At 41.1% G+C, this 22,075-nt stretch overlaps 1 protein-coding gene across 1 annotated transcript in view; it reads right to left on the bottom strand.

Annotated features, from left to right (window-relative positions):
• Positions 1 to 4,776: 4,776 nt before the first annotated feature.
• Positions 4,777 to 22,075, bottom strand: part of LOC106085469 (chromatin-remodeling ATPase INO80) — a 252,958-nt gene continuing 235,659 nt past the window's right edge. The window contains 2 exon segments of the mRNA XM_059362041.1: positions 4,777 to 5,156; positions 16,869 to 17,036. Of these exon segments, the coding sequence (XP_059218024.1) occupies positions 4,852 to 5,156; positions 16,869 to 17,036 (473 nt within the window). The 3' untranslated portion in view covers positions 4,777 to 4,851.

Raw genomic sequence — 22,075 nt, 5'->3', positions numbered from 1 at the left:
AATGGTTTGAATAGGTCTTAACCCTGATATAGCTCCCATATAAACCGATCTCCCGATTTTGCTTCTTGAGCCTCTAGAGAGCGTAATTCTTATACGATTTTACTGAAATTTGGCAAAGTCTCTGTATCTATGACTCCCAACAAACGTTTGAATCCATCCATAACCTGGCCATGCTGACCATTTTACTTCTTAAGTCCCTCTAGGGCTCTATTCTTATCCGGTTTGGTTGAAATTTTGCACAATGGCAACCAATAATGTCTTAAACATTCAAGCCAAGTATGGTCCGAATCGGTTTATAACCTGAGATAGCTCCAATAGTACAGCAATTCTTATGCATTATCCTCTGTTTGCCTATTAAGAGATACCGGGCAAAGAACTTAACTAATGCGATTCAGGGTGGAGGGTATATAAGATTCGGCCCGGCCGAACTTAGCACGCTTTTTGCTTGTTTTATTTAAAATGTTAGTTTTATTTAAAATCAAACACGGATGTCAATGACCCATTTCCCCGAAGAAAATATGATCCTAAAAGTATGCTACATTTTTACCAGCAATTAAATACAAAACAGTTCTAATAGCCCTTTGAAGTGATTCGAGCCAGGGATGGAAAATGCAAAATTTTAAATAGTACTAAAAAGGAACTTTTTGGACCGAAAGAGTGCTTTTTGACCCGAAATAGTACTTTTCAAAAATATTTTAATGCAGAAATCAAAAATTTTTCTCTGGAAAAATACTTCATTACCGATTGGTGATTACACTGTACAACAACCCCTTATATATAACCCCATCTTCTGCGAAATATACATCAGCTATGGGTGAACAGATTTATTCGAATTTTTGATTGTACATTGATAGTAATCCAAAAACGGAAATCAGTTATTGAAATTTTGAGCCAAGTACGTAGGGGAACGTGTCAACCCAAAACCCTACCAACCGACATGTAGACCAATAGGTACAATATGGGACCTAAATGAAAGGAATTCCCGAGTAGAACGCGATTCTCATATAGAAATTGGGTTTAAGTGTCCCCTTTTCAAGCCTTCTAGGGGCTCAATAAATTATATAAGGCGACTCGGGCATAAGGTTTTTTATATAAATATGAACTGTTGTCCCATTAAAATTCCAAACGACCTGCATACGTCAAATTCAACAGTCGGGCGGACATGATTCGATAGGCTAACAAACGAATATTTTAGCGTGATGCGTTTCGCAAATTAAGAACTACTTGTCAGTAAAAACAAGTAAAAGCGTGCTAAGTTCGGCTGGACCGAATCTTGGGAACCCACCACCATGGTTTCTGCTAATAATTTATACAAAATAAATTTAGTTGAGGGGCATAATTTTATTCTACATACCAAACTTCTGTCACATCAGCAAAAATTAAAGCTTCTAGGCACCGAACTAGGATAATCGAGAGACCGGTTTACATGGTTGCTATGTCAAGTTATAAACCGATTTGGATCGAACTTGGCTCCGTTGTTGGGAGTCATAACAGCATACTATGTGCAAAATTTCAATCCAATGGGATGAAAATTGAGGCTTCCAGGGGCTCAAGAAATCAAATCGGGAGACCGGTTTATATGGGAGCTATATAAGGTTCTTGACCGATTTGGACCGTACTTGGTACAGTTGTTGGAAGTAAAAACCGAACACTATGTGCAAAATCGGACAAAAATTGTGGCCTCCAGGCGCTCAAGAAGTCAAATCGGGAGATCGGTTGATATGGGAGCTATATCCAAATCTGAACCGATATGGCCCATTTGCAATCCCCCACGGCCTACATCAATACAAAGTTTCTGCATCGGATGAACGCACAGACGGACGGATGGACATGGCTAGATCGACGCAGAATGTAAAGACGATCAAGAATATATATGGGGTCCAAGATCAATATTTCGAGGTGTTACAAAGGGAATGACTAGGTTAGTATACCCCTATCCCATGGTGGTGGGTATACAAACAAAACCTCGAAAACAAAAGAACTTCTTAGTACATCAAAAGGTACTAAATCGGTCGCGGGGGTACTACAGTACTCTTCGGGTGGATTTTTATGTACTTTTGAACAGACAACATCTTTCAACAATCTCTTGAACTGTTATAGGCTGTTATATAATTCACCCACATGTAGAACACATGTGTGTACAATTAAAATACTTAACCAGCAATTGACTGTTTAGAACCACGATTTTTTATACCCGCCACCGAAGGATGGAGGTATATTCATTTTTTCATTCCGTTTGCAACACATCGAAATATCCATTTCCGACCCTATAAAGTATATATATTCTTGATCAGCGTAAAAATCTAAGACGTTCTAGCAATGCCCGTCCGTCCGTCTGTTGAAATCACGCTGCAGTCTTTAAAACTACACATATTGAGCTGAAACTTTGCACAGATTCTTTTTTTTTTGTCCATAATCAGGTTAAGTTCGAAGATGGGCTATATCGGACTATATCTTGATATAGCCCCTATACAGGCCGATCCGCCGATTTAGGGTCTTAGCCCCATAAAAGCCACATTCATTATCCGATTTTGCTGAAATTTCGGACAGTGAGATACGTTAGGCCCTTCAACATCCTTCTTCAATTTGGCTCAGATCGGTACAGATTTGGATATAGTATGGGGACTATATCTTGATATAGCCCCCATACAGGCCGATCCGCCGATTTAGGGTCTTAGGCCCATAAAAGCCACATTTATAATCCGATTTTGCTGAAATTTCGGACAGACAGTTGTGTTAGGCCTTTCGACATTTCTTTTGAATTTGGAACAGATTGGTCCAGATTTGGATGTAGCTATCATATAGACCGATTCGCCGATTTAGGGTCTTAGGCCCATAAAAGCCACATTTATTATCCGATTTTACTGAAATTCGGGACAGAGAGTTGTGTTAGGCCTTTCGACATTTCTTTTGAATTTGGAACAGATTGGTCCAGATTTGGATATAGCTGCCATATAGACCGATCTCCCGATTTAAGGTTTTGTTAAGGCATTTATTTTCCGATGTCGCCGAAATTTGGGACAGTGAGTTGTGTTAGGCTCTTCGACATTCTTCTTCAATGTGGCACAGATCGCCCCAGATTTGCATATAGCTGCCATATAGACCGATCTCCCGATTTAAGGTTTTGTTAAGGCATTTATTTTCCGATGTCGCCGAAATTTGGGACAGTAAGTTGTGTTAGGCCCATCGATATCCTTCTTCAATTTGGCTTAGATCGGCCCAGATTTGGATATGGCTGCCATATTGACCGGTCTCTCGACTCGAAGTTTTGGGCCCATAAAAGGCGCATTTATTGGGTTGCCTAAAAAGTAATTGCGGATTTTTTAAAAGAAAGTAAATGCATTTTTAATAAAACTTAGAATGAACTTTAATCAAATATATAATTGCCATTTTGTTCGATAACCTTTTGCCATCTTCCTGGCAAATTTAGTATTCCACGCTCATAGAACTTCTGGCCTTTATCTACAAAAAACTGAACAAAGTGCGATTTTATAGCCTCATCATTGCCGAAAGTTTTACCATTTAAGAAGTTCTGCAAAGATCGAAATAAATGGTAGTCTGATGGTGCAAGGTCAGGGCTATATGGTGGATGCTTCAAAAGTTCCCAGTCAAGCTCACTCAGTTTTTGGCGAGTGACCAAAGATGTGTGCGGTCTAGCGTTGTCCTGGTGGAATATGACACCTTTACGATTGACCAATTCTGGTCGCTTCTCCTTGATGGCTGTATTCAATTTGTCCAATTGTTGACAGTAAACATCCGAATTAATCGTTTTGTTCCTTGGAAGCAGCTCAAAATATACCACACCCTTCCAATCCCACCAAATAGCATAACCTTCTTTTGGTGGATATCAGCCTTTGAAGTGGTTTGAGCTGGTTCACCATGCTTGGACAATGATCGTTTTCGACTAACGTTGTTGTAAACAATCCATTTTTCATCTCCAGTTATGATTCGTTTAAAAAACGGATCGAATTCATTGCGTTTAAGGTGCATATCACAAGCGGTGAATCGGTTTGTTAAATGAATTTCTTTCAATACATGTGGTACCCATATTAAAATTGACGCCAAACAAACAAATGTAAACAAAATTTCGCGCACTTTTTTCTAAAGCAAGCTAAAAGTAACAGCTGATAACTGACAGAAGAAAGAATGCAATTACAGAGTCACAAGCCGTTGAAAAAATTTGTCAACGCCGACTATATTACTACTATATTACCGACAATTACTTTTTGGGCAACCTATTTTCCGTTAGGCTTGTCGACATTTTTCTGCAACTTGGCCCAAATCGGTTCAGATTTGGATATAGCTGCCATTAGTATTTGGTCCAAATCGCAACATATTTCGATATAGCTGCTATGGGGCATAAGGTACGCATTTTTCCCCGGATTTTGACGATAGGTGGTTTACATATATACCCGAGATGGTGGGTATCCAAAGTTCAGTCCCAACTTGTTAATAGAAAGTGTAGTACATTTAAGTCTAATTTTTTGCATTGTTAACAAAATCCGTTCTAACTAAAGGTCTAAAAGGAAAATTAGAAAATTTACAACAAACTTCATTTAGTATAAACATTCTTTACTTTATATCATTGTTTTTCTCATCTTTTAGCAAAATATTTTCTTTTTTCCATCGACTTAAATTTTAAAGAAAAATTCCAAAAAAAGGAAAGAGAATAGTTACAAATACTCATATGCCTTAATTAAAACATAATGGATGCAAAAGTTACCTTATCGATTTTTAAAAGGTCCACAATATACTTAATAAATTTCACTTTAGTTAACTTAAGTTAAATTGCTTCTTACAACTAATTATGATCTTAATGTCATTACTTCAAGGGTTTAACTTAACGCCAAGTTAATCTGCATTCTCCACACCAGGTTGACCAGACGATGAAGTCATGCTCATGGCTGGCGAAGGTGCTGGACTCATGGCCGGGCTGCGATTGATGGGTGTAGCAGCAGGGCTACTCCCCAAAGGTACCACTAATGGGCCAATGGGTTTACGGGTACGTGGAGCTCCTCGAGCGCCTTGATTAACAGGACCGCCTGTTTTTATGCGTGGACGACCGGGGCCACGTTTGACCGGGGTTGGTACAGCAGTGGGTGTAAACAAACCATCGCCTGTATTGGTCAGCTGTTGTTGGTCCAATGGAGTATCGCCTTTATATTTCAGCATATTTTCAAGGTGAGAGTAAAACATGAAAAAAAGAAAAATAAACATTGACAGGCTATTAGTGGTGAGACACAAAGACAGCTAAAACATATGATATTCAATTACAAAATACACAAAAGAGACCAAAAATAACACATGCTAACAAAACCAGACAACACAACAGAAGTGTTATCGTGCAATTACTGTAATTAGTTGTTCTATTAAAGAGTTATATTGAATAGAGTTGCCATTACTTCGCACAAGGTCGAAACGCTAGGGAAATTATTAAAATTTGCCGCCTGGAATTAAGCATTCTGTAAAGCCCGCGTTTGAAAACTGTATTTCTAGTCTATAGCCAATTTCAGTCTTGGAAAAGATGAAAATTTGACTCGCATGTTGAGGGTCATGGGAGAAGCCGTTGTATAAATTTTCTGCTAAATCAGATAATAATTGCGCCCTCTAGAGGATTAAGAAGTCAAGACCCCAGATCGGTTTATATGGCAGCTATATCAGGTTATAAACCGATATAAACCATACTTAGCACAGTGGTTGGAAGTCATAAGGAAATACGTCATGCAGAATTTCAGCCAAATCGATTAATAATCGCGCCCTCTAGAGGCTCAAGAAGTCAAGATTCAAGATCGGTTTATATGGCAGCTATATCAGGTTGAGGACCGACTTGAATCATACTTAGCACAGTGTTTGAAAGTCATAACAAAACACTTCATGAAATATTTGAGCCAAATGCGCCCTCTAGAGGCCTAAGAAGTCAACATTCCAGATCGGTTTATATGGCAGCTATATCAGTTTATGAACCGATTTGAACCACACTTAGCCAAGTTATTGGAAGTCATAACGAAACACGCCATGCAAAATTTCATTCAAATGGGATAAGAATTGCGCCCTCTAGAGGCTCAAGAAGTTCAGACCCAAGATCGGCTTATATGGCAGCTATATCAAAGCATGGACTGATATGGCCCATTTACAAACCCAGCGACACGGATGTCGAAACGACACGGATGTCGAAAAGCCTTCGTCACTGTGTCAAATTTGAGCGAAATCGGATTAAAAATGTGCCTTTTATGGGGCCAAGACTTTAAATCGAGAGATCGGACTATAAGGCAGCTATACCCACATCTAACCCATTCTGGGCCAAATTTCAAAAAAAAAAATGTCGAAAAGCCTAACACAACTCACTGTCCCAAATTTCGGCAAAATCGGACTACAAATGCGCTTTTATGGGCCCAAAACCTTAAATCGAGATATCGGTCCAGATCGGTTCAAATCTGGACCGATCTGGGCCAAAATGCAGAAAGTTGTCGAAGGGCCAAACACAACTCACTGTCCCAAATTTCGGAGACATCGGACAATAAATGCGACTTTTATGGGCCCAAGACCTTATATCGAGAGATCTGTCTATATGGCAGCTTTATCCATATCTGGACCGATCTGAGCCAGATTGAAAAATAATGTTGAAGGGCCTAACACACACAACTCACTGTCCCACATTTTGGAGACATCGGACAATAAATGCGCCTTTTATGGGCCCAAAACCTTAAATCGACAGATTGGTCTAATGACAGTTATATCCAAATCTGGACCGATCTGTGCCATATTGCAGAAAGTTGTCGAAGGGCTTAACTAAGCTCACTGTCCCAAATTTTGACGACATCGGAAAATAAATGCGCGTTTGATAGGCCCAAAACCTTAAATCGAGAGATCGGTCATATGGCAGCTATATCTAAATCTGGACCGATCTGGGCCAAATAGAAGATGGATGACGAAGGGCCTAACACAACTCATTATCCCAAATTTTGGCAAAATAGGATAATAAATGTGGCTTTAATGGACCTAAACCGGCGGATCGGTCTATATGGGGGCTATATCAAGATATAGTCCGATACAGCACATCTTCGAACTTGGCCTGCGTATGGAGTTACAGCACAATATCTCTATTTTTAAACACTGTAGCGTGATTTCAACAGACAGAGAGACGGATGGACATGGCTAGATCGTCTTAGATTTTTACGCTGATCCAGAATATATATACTTCATAGGATCGGAAATGGATATTTCGATGTGTTGCAAACGGAATGACAAAATGAATATACCTCCATCCTTCGGTGGTGGGTATAAAAAAAATTCTTCTGGCAACACTTGTATAGATGAAGCATTAGGTGAGAGTGATTTTGGTCGTTTGATGTGTTGCTGCTGTAGCCATAGATGTTGTTGCCTGGTAATGCTTCCATTTGAAAACATATCACGTCTGGTAGTTCAAATGTGTGTTTACGTTATATTTGCCACTTGAACACATGGCCACTAAATCATAGTCATCACCGTCGTCGTATTCACATCTTCATAATGGTAATGGTAATGCAGAACATATGTAAAATTGACCATAATGGTTTTTACGCTAATTAACTATGGCAAAAAGAAGAACAACAACAGCAGCACATCTAGTCATCATAATGAAATGTACAATAATGTAAAAGGTCACCAAGAATTTAGATCCAGACGATAGATACGCCAACACACATATTCATCCTCATTAATTTTGTATTACATAAAAGCAGTTGACAAAAATCTGTTAGTTGACGCATTCTCTTTATCGACATCATTGTTGGATAAACTTTTATCGGATTGATATAAATGTTAAACAGTGGTATATATTCACCAGTGGAGGAGGAGGTGAACAAAAAATCATAATGAAAAGTTTTTCAAAAAAAAAAAAATATATTAAAAGTGTGTTATATTGGGCCGGGCCGAATCTTGGGAACCCACCACCATTGATTCTGCTAAAATATGGAAGCTATATCTAGTTATAGACCGAATTGAACCTTGCTTGGTGCAGCTGTTGAGAGTCATAAAAGAACACTAATGCAAAATTTCAGCCTAATCGGATAAAAATCGCGGCTTGTAAAGGCTCAAGAAGCCAAATCGCGAGATCGGTTTATATGGGAGCTACAATATATCATGTTCTTGACTGATTTGAACCATACTAGGCACAGTTGTTAGGAGTCATAACAGAAAACCATGTACGAAATTTCAGCCAAATCGGATGAAAATTGCGGCTTCCATGGGCGCAGGAAGTCAAATCGGGAGATCGGTTTATATGGGAGCTATATCTGGTTATAGACCGATTTGGGTCGTACTTGGCACAGATGTTGGAAGTCGTAACAGAACACTATGTGCGAAATTTCAACCAATTCGGACAAATATAGCGGCTTCCAGGGGCTCATTAAGTCAAATCGGGAGATCGGTTTATATGGGAGCTATATCATTTTATGGACCGATTTGAATTGTACTTGGCTCCGTTATTGGGAGTCATAACAGAATACTATGTGCAAAATTTCAGCCACATCGGATGGAAATTGAGGCTTCCAGAACGCATTAAGTCAAATCAAGAGATCGGTTTATATGGGAGCTATATCAGGTTATAAACCGATTTGGATCGTACTTGGTTCCGTTGTTGGGAGTCATAACAGAATACTATGTGCAACATTTCAGCCAAATCGAACAAAAATTGTGGCTTCCATGGGCTCAAGAAGTTAAATCGGGAGATCGGCTTATATGGAAGCTATATCCAAATCTGAACCGATATGGCCCATTTGCAATCCCCAACGATCTACATCATTATAAAGCATGTGTGCAAAATTTCAAGCGGGTAGCTTCATGCGTTCGACGGACGGTGGGACATGGCTATTTCGAGTATGTTGACTTCCAACAACTGTACCAATTATGGTCTAAATCAGTCCATATCCTGATATAACTGCCATATAAACCGATCTCCCGATTAGATTTCTGGAGATTTTAGAGGACGCAATTCTTATCCGATTTGAACTTCTAGAGGGTGCAATTCTTATCCAAATTGGCTGTAATTTAACACATATCGTTTTGGTAGGACGTCCAACAACTGTGCCAAGTATGGTCTAAATCGGTCTATAACCTGATATAGATGCCATATAAACCGATCTTGGGACTGCCATATAAACGCATCTAATCAAAAGGCTTCTTTGCTGGAACTTCTACATCCATTCTGACAATATGATTTAGCCAACGCAGCCGTTGTATTTTCATGCGCTATCGTCGTCATACAGTTCGTGGTTCGTACGACGCCTATATTCCCCATTAACGCAAACTGGTCCATATATTTTACGAAAAATCGTTTTCTCAAACACTCCAAGTACTGCCTCATCTGCATTCACAAATACCCATGCTTCACAACCATATAACAACACGGGTAGTATCAGTGCCTTGTATTGTGTAATCTTCGTCTGTCGAGAGGTGTCCTTGTTTCTAAACTGCTTACTTAGTCCAAAGTAGCATCTGTTTGCCAGTATTATTCTTTGCTTTATATCAAAACTGGTAACGAATGCGTTATGGTTACGACGGTGCCGAGGTAGATAAAGTTACTGTCTATCTCGAAGTTGTGGTTCCCAACTTTCTCCATTTTTTTTTTATCTGCTCGGTTGTGCAAGGCTTTTGTGAGTTGAAACCATCCATTTCGTCTTCTCTCCATTTACTGACTCTCTTTCGATTCTTTCAAAGCCTGCAGATACTACTTCCGGTGACCGACCTATGATATCGATGCCGTCGGCATAGGCGAGTAGCATGCGTTCCCTTGTATTTAGTGTGCCATATCTATTCACATCTGCATCTTGTATAATCTTCTCCAACAGGATATTATAGAGATCACACGATAGACTGTCTCCTTGTCTGAAACTTCGTTTGGTATTAAATGTTCGGAGAGATTCTTTCCTATTCTTACTGAGGAACGCGTATCAGCAGGTGTCATCCTGCAGAGTCTTATTACCAAACTCAGGCATGGCTTCAAATACCTTTGAACGTATAGGGCTGCCGAAAAAGGCTTTGTAGTCAACAAAGAGATGGTAGGTGTTGATTTGTTCTTCTCGGGTCTTTTCCAGGATTTCCATAAGCACTGTGAATATCTGATCTAAAGTTACCCAGTCTAAAGCTGCATTGACAGGGCCCAATTATCTCATTGAGTTTAGGTTTTAATCTCTCACTCAGTACGATCGAGATTATCTTGTATACGATGGGGAGAAGACTTATTCCTCTGTAGTTGGCACATTCCGTCTTGTCTCCTTTCTTATGTACGGGACATAGTATGCTGAGGTTCCAATCATCGGGTATGGGTTCTTCTAGCCTCATTACGCAGACAAGTTGATGCATACGCCTTACCAGCGTGTCGCCTCCGGTCTTAAATAGTTCAGCGGGTAACACGTCGTCTCTTGCTGCCTTGTTCTTCTTCAGTCGGGTCACTGCTACTTGTGCCTCATTTTGACTAGGAGGTTAACATTCTATACCATCATCAGGGATTGATTCTGCGGCATCCTCTTCGACGCCATCGTCGGACACTAGCAGTTGGGTAAAATGTTCTATCCATATTCTCAACATGATATCTGTGTCAGTAACCAGATTTCCATCTTTGTTTCTGCATTAGGATGCGCCTGCACCAAAGCCATCGGTTTGATGTTTAATTCTTTGGTCGAATTTCTGGACTTCATTCTGACTCCTGTACATCTCAATTCGCTCACACTCACGTCTTTCCAATTCCTTTTTCTTTCTGCGGAAAAGACGTTTCTCCTCCCTTCTTTTCTCCCAATACGTTGCTGCTCACTGCAGGGTTGTTCTATGTGCTTGGCTTCAGTAGCATCTCGACACTGGTCGTACCATGGGTTTCTTGGAGGAGGCCTCAGGTACCCAAGTACGGATTTCGCAGCATTTTCCATGGAGTGTGCACCGTAGCGCAAAGGTTAGCATGTCCGCATATGACGCTGAACGCCTGGATTCGAATCCTGGCGAGACCATCAGAAAAAAAAATTTCAGTAGTGGTTTCCCCTCCTAATGCTAGCAAAAATTGTGAGGTACGATGCCATGTAAAACTTCTCTCTATATTCGCTGCACGGATGGATCGTACATCTAATACGCTATATGAATGCCTTCCATATATCACAACAGCCATGTGGCTTTGTGACAATTTTTATGTTGAAATCTGGTACTGCAAACTACCACGTTTTTTGCCGCGGCGAAATCTATCAACCTCAACCCATTACTAGACGTTATCTCGTGGAGGCTAAACTTTCCGTTTGTTGGACCAAAGATGCCTTCATTCCCTATCTTCGAATTAAAATCTCCCAGAACGATTTTAATATCATGGGCTGGGCAGCGATCATATTCTTTCTCTAAGTGCTCGTAGAAAATATCCTTGGTCTGCTCGTCCTTGTCTTCCGTCGGGACATGGGCACAAATAAGGCTGATGTTGAAGAAATTTGCTTTTATGCGGATTGTGGCTAGCCTCTCAACCTTCGGGGTAAAGCTGGAGACGTGGCGTTTCAGTCTCCGACTAACCACAAGTCCACAGCCAATTCATGCCTCGTGTTATGACAGTTATAGTTTAGTTCGTCACCGTTTGGTGTTGCAGTGACGCCATCCCCAGTCCATCGCACTTCCTGTAATATCAGTCTTGTGCTTCTTTAATACATCCGCCAGCGCATATACTGCACCTTTTCTATAAAGAGTGCAGACATTCCAGGTGCAGATCCACAAATCATGGTCCTTTTGGGTCGTCAACGTGGGGGGAGGGGGGTCTGTTTTTACTATTCCTTTGTTTCTCATAGTGATTCTTATAGTTTTCCGAGGACGGGTTACTGGCCCAGCGCCCCAACCGCATGGGTTTTGTGAGATTGCACATCTATCCCACGTTGTCGCAAGCCGCTTGCTTCAAGATCCGACGCTTGCCTCCAGAAGCCCCTAACCTTAGAACAGACGCTGATGTTGGCCATTGGTTATTTGAAGGCGCCAATAACTCGCCTTGTCATCTCGAGTATCATTGGCATTCAGTATTTAATTAAAAGCCAGTGCCACCTGACTCCTCACTGAGACTCTCCTCTCGAAAATCGCTGACTGCCCGCGGTCGCATTTGCAGCTACTCCGCATAAAAACGAAGATTTCCACTATCCGCAACCTGTAAACGCACCCGGTAGCTATCAGCTATTCTTCACTTGATGACAATGGACACCACACAAGTCAGAGCTCAAAGTTCCAGCCTGTGTGGTGCTCCTAGTTATCCTCGGACGAGTATAAGGTCCTTGATAAAACTTAAAACAATTCCCTATGAAATAGAAGTGATGGTCTTTTGGTGGATTGCAATTGCAATTCTGCACCACTGTGCCTTGGTGGTGTACCATTTGAAAACCTCATTTCCACTCAGTTACTGTCCGTTTTGTATGAAGACCAATGAAAACAAAAAAATCCGAAATACTTTCATAACAGAGATATTTTCTGCTGCCAATGTTATTGAAATGTGTGTTGCGTTTTACATTTTAAGCGGATTTATGCAATTAATGCTAATCTCTGGCAAATACGAGCCAGAACGTGTTTCATTCACTTTCAATGAATTTATCGAACAGATTTTCAATTGAAAATGTTTGTAAAATTATTTATGTACATGGACATCGATATTAATTTCAATTGGCATTTTGTATAATCCCCAAAACGGCTATGGAAATGACGTTCGTTTGATGATGGCGCAATAGGAAGAAGGCGGCGATTCAAAATAAGGTGTCGTTTGAATTTATAATAAATTTGGGATTTAGCGATCAAATGAAGCCGTTTGCAATCACAATGTTTATGATGTAAATGTTGACGATATAGTTAGAAGTAATTATAAGATAACTGCCATGAAAGTGGCTGAGTATTTTAGTGTAAAGTTGAAAGAGGGTGCGGATATTAATCCGCCCCATGCCACTATTGACACACACTAAGCCAGTAATCGGCTTGTTGTGCGCTGTAAATACTAAAAATCTAAGTTAGGAATTCCGTGGTACTTAAAAATCCTTAATTGTTTTCCATACTATGCCCCTAAGTTGGTTCATATCTGATATTGTGTCCCCACCCAAGTGCCCGTGTCTGTTAGCCGCGAAAATTGGGCAATGACATAGGAAATACTCCAACGTCTCATCATCTTCCCCCCATGCCCTACACATGCTATCACTTGTCGCACCGATTTTTGCATAAGTGAGCTCATAGTCCGGCCGACACGGGATAACTATGAGCACCACCCTGGAACATTGAGCTCCGACTTGTTTGGGGTATAAATAGGTTGCGGATAGTGGAAAGTTCCGTTTTTATGCGAAGTAGCTGCAAATGCGGCCGCGGGCAGGTAGCGATCTTCGAGAGGAGAGTCTCAGTGAGGAGTCAGGTGGCACTGACACTTAATTAAATACTGAATGCCAATGATACTCGAGATGGCAAGCGAGTTATTGGCGCCTTCAAATAACCAATGGCCAGCATCAGCTTCTGATCCCAGGTTAGGGTGGCTGAAGGCGAGCGTCGAGCCTTGAGGCAAGTGGATCGCGACCCTGATTTGCGGATCTGCACCTGGAATGTCCGCAGTCTCTATAGAGAAGGTCCAGTATACGCACTGGCGGATGTATTAGAGAAGTACAAGGCAGATATTACCGCCTTACAGGAAATGCGTTGGACTGGCAATGGCGTCACAACAACCCCAAACGGTGACGAACTATGATATAGCTGCCATAACACGAGGCATGAATTTGGCTGTGGATTTGAGGTTAGTCGGAGACTGAAACACCTTGTCTCAAGCTTTACTCCGGTGGATGAGAAGTTAGCCACAATCCGTATAAAGGATCTTTAACATCAGCCTTATTTGTGTCCATGCCCCAACAGAAGAAAAGGACAAACAGACCAAGGACATTTTCTACGAGCGCCCAGAGGGAGAATATGACCGCTGCTCCGAACATGATAATAAAATAGTTATGGGAGATTTGAATGCAAAGATAAATAAAGGGATAAATTTAAAGGGAAGGAAGACAACATTGGTTAGGTTGAAAAGAGGGTGCAGATATTAATCCGCCCCATGCCACTATGGACATACAACTTTGGGGAAAATATATAATTCAAATTTTTATGACAAATAACGCAGGTCCTCGGCCGAGTACCAGTGGTAGCATAGAATAATTGGTAGTTGATATGGTTCAGTCCAAAAACTTTGTTCCGGGTCGTCCATGGCTCCTGAAATAAGGCAATATGATTCTTGCCCTTGTTGATATTCTCCATCAGAGCGTGTGTAGCAGTCTCGCTCCGGCAGAGGTTTATCTGGATTACCTCTATCATTGGTACTCCAGTAAATGGGCATCTTGGAAGTAAGTGATGATCTCATCGTCTGATCCCTGTTCTTTAGACTGAATTGACTTTCCGGTCACTGCATTGCCTAATGTCATCGTTATAGGTTCTTTGCTTAGTCTAGTCTTTCGACTTTTTATAAAGTCGGTAATGGTTCCATTGTCGGGTCCCTGTTCGTTAAGCTTTTTTGGGCTTCTATTCCCTGTACTGGCTGATGTTTCAATACTAGGAAACATCCTATCTTGCCTATCTTAGCCTTCCGAATCTTAAGCAAATGGGCTTCTTGGGAGTAGGTGATGGTACCATCATTGGCTCACTGTTCGTTGGATTGCATTGAGTCTCCTATCGCTGCGCTGCTTAATCTTTCAATATTAGGATTTTTACCTATCCCAGTATTCCGAATCTTTAAGTCGGTGATGGGTCCTTCGTCGGGTTCCTGTTTGTTAGGCTGTGTTGTGTTTGTCGCCCCTGCACTGCCTAACATTTTAGTATTTGGATCTTTGCTTCTCCTAGTCTTCCCAATATTGAGAGATGCTGTGATTGTCTCGTTGTCGGTCCCCTGTTTGTTGGGCGGTGTTGAGTCACCTGCCACTGCACGGCCTGATGTCGCAGAATGAAAATTTCTGCCTATCCTAGTCTTTCCAATTTTGAAAAGACAGCTTTGCTCCCGTATTGCGCCATGCCTTTAGCCTTAGCCAAACTTGTCACGGAGACTTGATCAATGCCAACCACAAAAAGAGTTCCTTCCTCATTCTCCTCTCTGCGACCAAACCTTCGTTTTGCTTGCCCAAGAATCCCAACATGCGTTCCGTCGCAAATTATCTCCCCCATCCCTTGATGAAGACCGTAGCCTTTGTGAGCTGGGGGATATCTATCTTTCTCGCCAGGTCGAGATTTGCGCCCTCCCAGGGAGCGTGAATACCTCTGACAAGCTGATTGATGGTATCAATACATTCCGCGGACGAAAAACGCAGCGTAAAGATATCCCCTCCAAACTCGCAGCTCATCATTTGTATGGGTGGACCCTCTACAGAGTTCCATACATGTTCAAAAAAACCGATCGTTAACCAGATCCTCCACTTGGGACCGATGATCTGGTGGAGTCCTACCGGATGCACTGCCGATATTGATGACTGCATAAGTCAGTTCATCTCTGTTGTTCTTTCTTGCCACTCTGGCGTAAGAGGGCGGCTCCATCCATTCTCAGCGACCATCTTCCTCTTCCGTGATAGTTGTGGCCTCCTTTTGGAAGTTACAGTCCTCAATGAAGACTCAGGGGCCGTGCGCGCTTCCTTCGTTTCTGTTCTAACTTTGTCTACCTCCACAGGCCACTGTCTGCAGTCTCCATTGCGGGATGACTTGCTTAGTTTTCCCAGAGTACTTGAAAGCGGGGAGCTCTTTTTCTTCTTCAGTATTTTAGCAGAGTTATGCTCTTCGGGAGATCTGATTGTTTTTGCAGCTTCCGTGGAAGTAGAGTTCTATCCCTTCCAGCATCCTGCACTTTCGCTAAACATAATTTTCATGGTCATTCCACTCGATTACCCTATCGAGATAAATAACTAGAATAAGGAGGTCACCGAAACGCAGAGGTTAGCATGTCCGCCTATGACGCTGAACGCCTGGGTTCGAATCCTGGCGAGACCATCAGAAAAAATTTTCAGCGGTGTTTTTTCCCTCCTAATGCTGGCACCATTTGTGAGGTACTATGCCATGCAAAACTTCTCTCCGAAGAGGTGTCGCACTGCGGCACGCCGTTCGGACTCGGCTACAAAAAGGAGGCCCCTTATCATTGAGCTTAAAATTGAATTGGACTGCACTCATTGATATGTGAGAAGTTTGCTCCCGTTCTTTAATGGAATGTTCATGGGCAAAATTTGCAAAGGTTCAATTCTTACCTAAAATATTACTCTACCCCGATGAAAAGAAGTCGATCGGATAAATGAATCACATTTAATGGCAGCTTTTAAAAAAATATTTTCTTGACTTACGTGATATCATTAATAATTCATCTTTAAACACTTCAAAAATAAGTGGGGGTTGATGCCTCAAAGAAAAAAAAAAACCAAAATCTTCCACAAAACAAGAGGGATGTTAACCCAGAAAATATTTAAGGTTTTTTTTTAATTTTTTCTGATGATGAAAACAATCCTGTAACACGTACCAATCAAGCCATTTCAATTGTGTATGTATGTGTGGCTCCTAAGAACAAAAGCGGAAAAAGAGCAATATCGACACGAGGTGATTAACATAGAAGAACACGATGATGAGGGTTATGGCAAGCATTTGAGCATGAACCACAAATCATTGAAGGGGATTTCACGTTCTATCCCATAAACCAAATGAGGACAAAAAACGCGCTCTTATAAAATAAGCTAAGCGGTTATTAAAAATTGAAACTGTTTAAAGTGATTGGTGGTAATCGGAAATGCCCAAAGATTAATAACCAAAAATTATTGAGGATGTGTGGCGGAAGTAAACCTTCGGCGGTCTTTGTTCAATTCATAAAAGGGAATATTCGAACATTATTGCCAACGAGTAGGGGATTTACTTACCCTCATGGGCTGTGGTGGAGTTTTGTCCTGGCGACGATGCGGGTCTAGTCAGTGTTGAACCATTTCCACCTCCACGGCGCGTGCTTCCTCGTGGTCTGCCACGTTTTGTGCCACGAGGATGATGACGTCTTCTAATGGGACCAAGGCCTCCGAAATCATCAAAAAGAGCTAAAATAGAAAAAAAAAATAATAGAATATTAGCAAGCTTAGAAAAGTATAAAAGCTGAATTAAACATAACCTAAAAGGGCATAAAAATATTTTCCAAGAACATCACTAAGTTTTACAAAATCTCTGTCGAGTAAAACTTTTGTAAACTAAAAATTTTATACAAAACTATCTAAACCCGACCCGCTTAACATTGGGCATCATCCATATTAGCACATGTGTTTTGCCTATCCGCAATCTACTCTACTCAAAAAAACCTTTATTTGAATCACATGTTGTCATGGCCAGGATTACAGTGGGTCAATTATTTGAAGGGTATCAGAATTCAGACTGCCAATGATGCAAAATTAAAAAAAGTAAATAAAATGGCTTGCTGGCCGAACTGCATCCCGTGTCTGGCAGACTAAAGCCATAGCTTAGAAATAAACAAGTAAGAGCGTACTAAGTTAACACCTTGTAGGGGCTCCAGAAGCATATTCGGGAGATCGGTTATATGCTGTTGTATGGTTCTGAAGCATGGGTACTTGTGAAAGCAGATGAGTCAGTACTTGGAGTATTTAAGAGAAAGATTCTTCATAAAATATATGGACCAGTTTGCGATAATGGAGAATGTAGGCGACGTATGAACCACAAGCTGTATGAGCTGTATGATGACGATAGCATAGTTACACGCATCAAAATACAACGGCTAGCTCATGTTGTCAGAATGGATGAAGAAGCTCCAGCAAAGAATTCTTTTGAAAGCAAACACGGTGTTACACGCAAACTCGGAAGACCAAAAGCCCGATAGAAAGATCAAGTTGTGGGAGACACCTCGAAACTTTGTGTCAAAGATTTTAGAATGAGCGCAGAAGATCGAGACTCTTGGAACGCTATTCTATGTTCGGCTAGTGGAACAAATATTCTGTTATAGCCAATTAAAGTAAAAAAGGTTTATATTAAAGCTGTATTCAGCTATAGATCGATGAGGACCATATTGTTGAAGGTCATGGGAGAAGCCGTTGTACAAAATTTTAGCCAAATCGGATAAGAATTGCGCCCTCTAGAGGCTTTAGAAGTCAACATCCCAGATCGGTTTATATGGCAGCTATATCCAGTTATGTATCGATTTGAACCATATTCATCGCAGTTGTTGGAAGTCATAACAAAATACTTCATGCTAAATTTCAGCCAAATCGGATAAGAATTGCGCCCTCTAGTGGTTCAAGAAGTCAAGATCCAAAATCGCTTTACATGGTAGCTATATCAGGTTATATACCGATTCGATCCATATTTGGTACAGTTATTGAAATTCATAACAATACACTTCATGGAAAATATCAGCCAAATCGGATGAGCATTGCGCCCTTTAGTGGCTCATGAAGTCAAGATCCAAGATGGGATTATATGGCTGCTATATCATGTTATAGACCGATTTCAAACATACTTAGCATAGTTGTTGGAAGTCATAGAGAAACACGTCGTGCAAAATTTCATTCCAATCGGATAAGAATTGCGATCACTAGTGGCTCAAGAAGTCAAGACCCAAGTTCGGTTTATATGGCAGCTATATCAAAACATGGACCGATTTGGCCCATTTATAAACCCAGCCGACCAACATTAATAAGAAGTACTTGGGCCAAATTTCAAGCGGCTAGCTTTATTCCTTCGTACGTTAGCGTGCTTTCGACAGACAGACGGACGGACATGGGTAGACCGACTTAAAATGTCATGACGATCATAGACATATATATATACTTTATGGAGTCTTAGACGCATATTTCGAGGTGTTACAAACAGAATGACGAAATTAGTATCCTATAGTGGAAGGTATAATGACAAGATATAGAGTTTCTTTTTGTTTTCAAAACAATAAAAGCACACGACACAAAAACTTTCTCCAACTCTTCCTAACGTATAGAATAGGCGGGATTCCGTTTATGAAACCGGAACCGCAGAATCATGTCAGCCGAGGTCTCAATAAGGTCAGACCGTGTCATAGGAAGGTCCTCACTGCCTTTTAAATGTTTTCGATAAGGACAGACATGCTACGCTTTGTAAGGACATTGTCAACTTGTGCCTACTGATAGGAGTTAACATTTAGATCACCTACTCTTTGTGTACCGCCATTAGCATGTGGTTATGAATGCGGGCTTGAAGACATCTGCGATAGGTAGAACATCTACATTAACAATGCAAAAAACTTGAAGATATGCGTCATCAAATCTACTGCCATATGCCAGAATGATTATCTTTGAACTCCGACCGGTTATCTCCTTAGTTACATGTAGACCAACAACATCAAAAGATACTCGTCCAATGTTGCTCGAAAAATCACGAGTAACCGATAACTTTAAAACTTTTGTAGGGACCCCGTAATAACCGAAACAATAGGATAACGTTGATTTATTGACTACAAAAGTGGTCGCAAAGACACTGAGGATGCAAACGAATATAGATATCAGAGTAAGCGGGCTTAACCAGGACTATAACTACGCATTCTGTTCAAATCATGATTGTGTAGGTTGATCTGGAAGGGGGAAGAAATTTTATAATTTGTTGATATCTGAAAGGGGTCGGACCCTCTCCTTCACTCCAAAAACAAATCCCAAAGTAGCAGTTGGCCGATCGGAACTATGTATATCGAGCCCAAATGAAAGGTATTTGGGAGTAGAGTACGAATTTGACATTAAAGAGTAAAAAGGCGTTAAGTTCGGCCGGGCCGAACTTTGGACACCCACCACCTCGGGTATATATGTAAACCAGCTTTCGTCAAAATTTGGTGAAAATGGAACAAAAATGGCCCATAGAAGTTATATCGAAATATGTTCCGATTTGAATCAAATACTAATACATAAGTACAAGTCATTGTTCAATTGTGTATTACAAAATGTTGGTCTTTTTAGTAGATATATCTAAAAATGAACTGATATGAACCATTTACAACACGGATGTCGAAAAACCTAGCATTAGTCACTGTGTCAAATTTCACTGAAATCGGATTATAGATGCGCCTTTTATGGGGCCAAGACTTTAAATCGAGAGATCGGTCTATATGGCAGCTACATCCAAATCTGGACCGATTTGTCCGAACCGAAAAATGTCGAAGAGCCTAACATAAACCACTGTCCCAAATTTTGGCGAAATCGAACAATAAATGTGGCCCCAAAACTTTAAATCGAGAGATCGGTCTATATGGCTGCTATATCTAAATCTCGACCGATCAGAGCCAAATTGAAGAAGAATGTCGAAGGGCCTAACACAACTCAATGTCCCAAATTTCAGCAAAATCGGATAATAAATGCGGCTTTTATGGGCCTAAGACCAAAAATTGGCGGAGCGGTCTATATGGCAGCTATATCCAAACCTTGACCTATTAGTGCCATATTGCAGAAGTATTTCAAGAGGCTTAACACAACTCACTCCCCCAAAATGCAGCAAAATCAGATAATAAATGTGGCTTTTATGGGCTTAAGATCCTAAATCGGCGGATCGGTCTATATATACCGAAAATGGGATACATCGTATATAGTCCGATGTAGCCCATTTTCGACCTTAACCTGCATATGGAAAAAAAAGAATCTGTGCAAAGTTTCAGCTCAATATCTCTATTTTTAAAGACTGCAGCGTGATTTCAACAGACAGACGGACGGACATGGCTAGATCGTCTTAGATTTTTACGCTGATCAAGAATATAAATACTTTGTAGGGTCGGAAATGGATATTTCGATGTATTGCAAACGGAATGACAAACACCATCCTTAGATTGTGGGTAAAAAAATTTGAAAATATATCAAAAATGGTGGGTTGATCATAAGATCCATAAGAAAAGCCAAACATTTTTTCTAGTTGGAACATGATCTTCTATTCTAACGACGCATAGATAGAATCGAAAAAAACTAGTCAAAAATATGCCATATGAGAACGAATAGAGATAGTTAGGAATTCTGAGCTGCTTACAAAATCCTTAATTGTTTTCCAGATCACTCCCCTCAGTTGGGTCATGTCACGCGTTGTGTGTACCTACGTACCGGTGTCTGTTAGCTGCGAAAACCGGGCAATGACATAGGAAATGCTCCAACGTCTCATCATCTTCCCCGCATGCTATCACTTGCCGCACCGATTTTACATAAGTGAGCTCGTAGTCCTTTGTATACCGCTATGACACCAAAAGCTATACTGACCTCCTTCTTACTTCCTTTCAGTAATAGCCTTGTCCTCTCACGATCCGAATAGGATTTTCGCCGTCCTATCGACTGTTTCACTGTTCCACAGTGTTACATGCGTGTTTGACGCCCCCGCCCTTAAGAAGGACTGCGTCAACCCGAAAGGCTTCGGGTTAGCCAAATTTATTTTCTGGCTTTTACTGTCAAATCGTGTGCCCTTTCATTTCCCCTTACTCCGTTATGGCCCGGCACCCAAACGATGCAGATTTACCCATCCTCAAAGAAGGCGTTAATCTCCTTCTTACACTGCAAGACTGTTCGTTACCTTACCCTTCTGGTTGTTATTGCCCTCATGACAGTTTTACTGTCCGTAAAGATGTTCACACTCGACGTTCTCGCGTTAATACCATATCACATCACGCATTCCGAGAACGCCCGGATCTCCACCTGCAGGACCGTTATATGGTCAGACAGTGGAAAACAGATCTCAGTCCCTGGGTTCTCAATGTAGACCACCAAGCCCACCTTGTCCTTTAGCTTTGATCCATCCGTGTAACATGATCCTCCAGATGGCAATATATGGGTTCCGTCAGTCCAAAAATGTGCCGCTGGAAGCAGTGCCCCGCACTCGAACTCAAGTGTCGTCTCAGGTATTCGATCGGAAACCTCTGCCCTTCCTTGTAAGTTTCCTATCGTCGCCTCGATTATACCACGATGGCATGAGCTGCTCCCATTTTCAATCCATTCTCCCATCGCCTTAAGTCTCATAGCTGCAGTGCCTTAGTGGGCGTGTTCCTCATCGCTCCGCCTTTGCTAAGAAAACATGTTCTCTGAACCTGTTGTATGGTCCTTTTGTTTCACTTTTTCTCCAAAGCAGTCCACCAAACTACTGAGGC

Source organism: Stomoxys calcitrans, chromosome 2, assembly GCF_963082655.1.
Source record: "Stomoxys calcitrans chromosome 2, idStoCalc2.1, whole genome shotgun sequence".
In the NCBI taxonomy this organism is placed as follows: domain Eukaryota; kingdom Metazoa; phylum Arthropoda; class Insecta; order Diptera; family Muscidae; genus Stomoxys; species Stomoxys calcitrans.
Note: the sequence above shows the minus strand (reverse complement) of the source record. Positions and strands in the feature narration are given on the sequence as shown.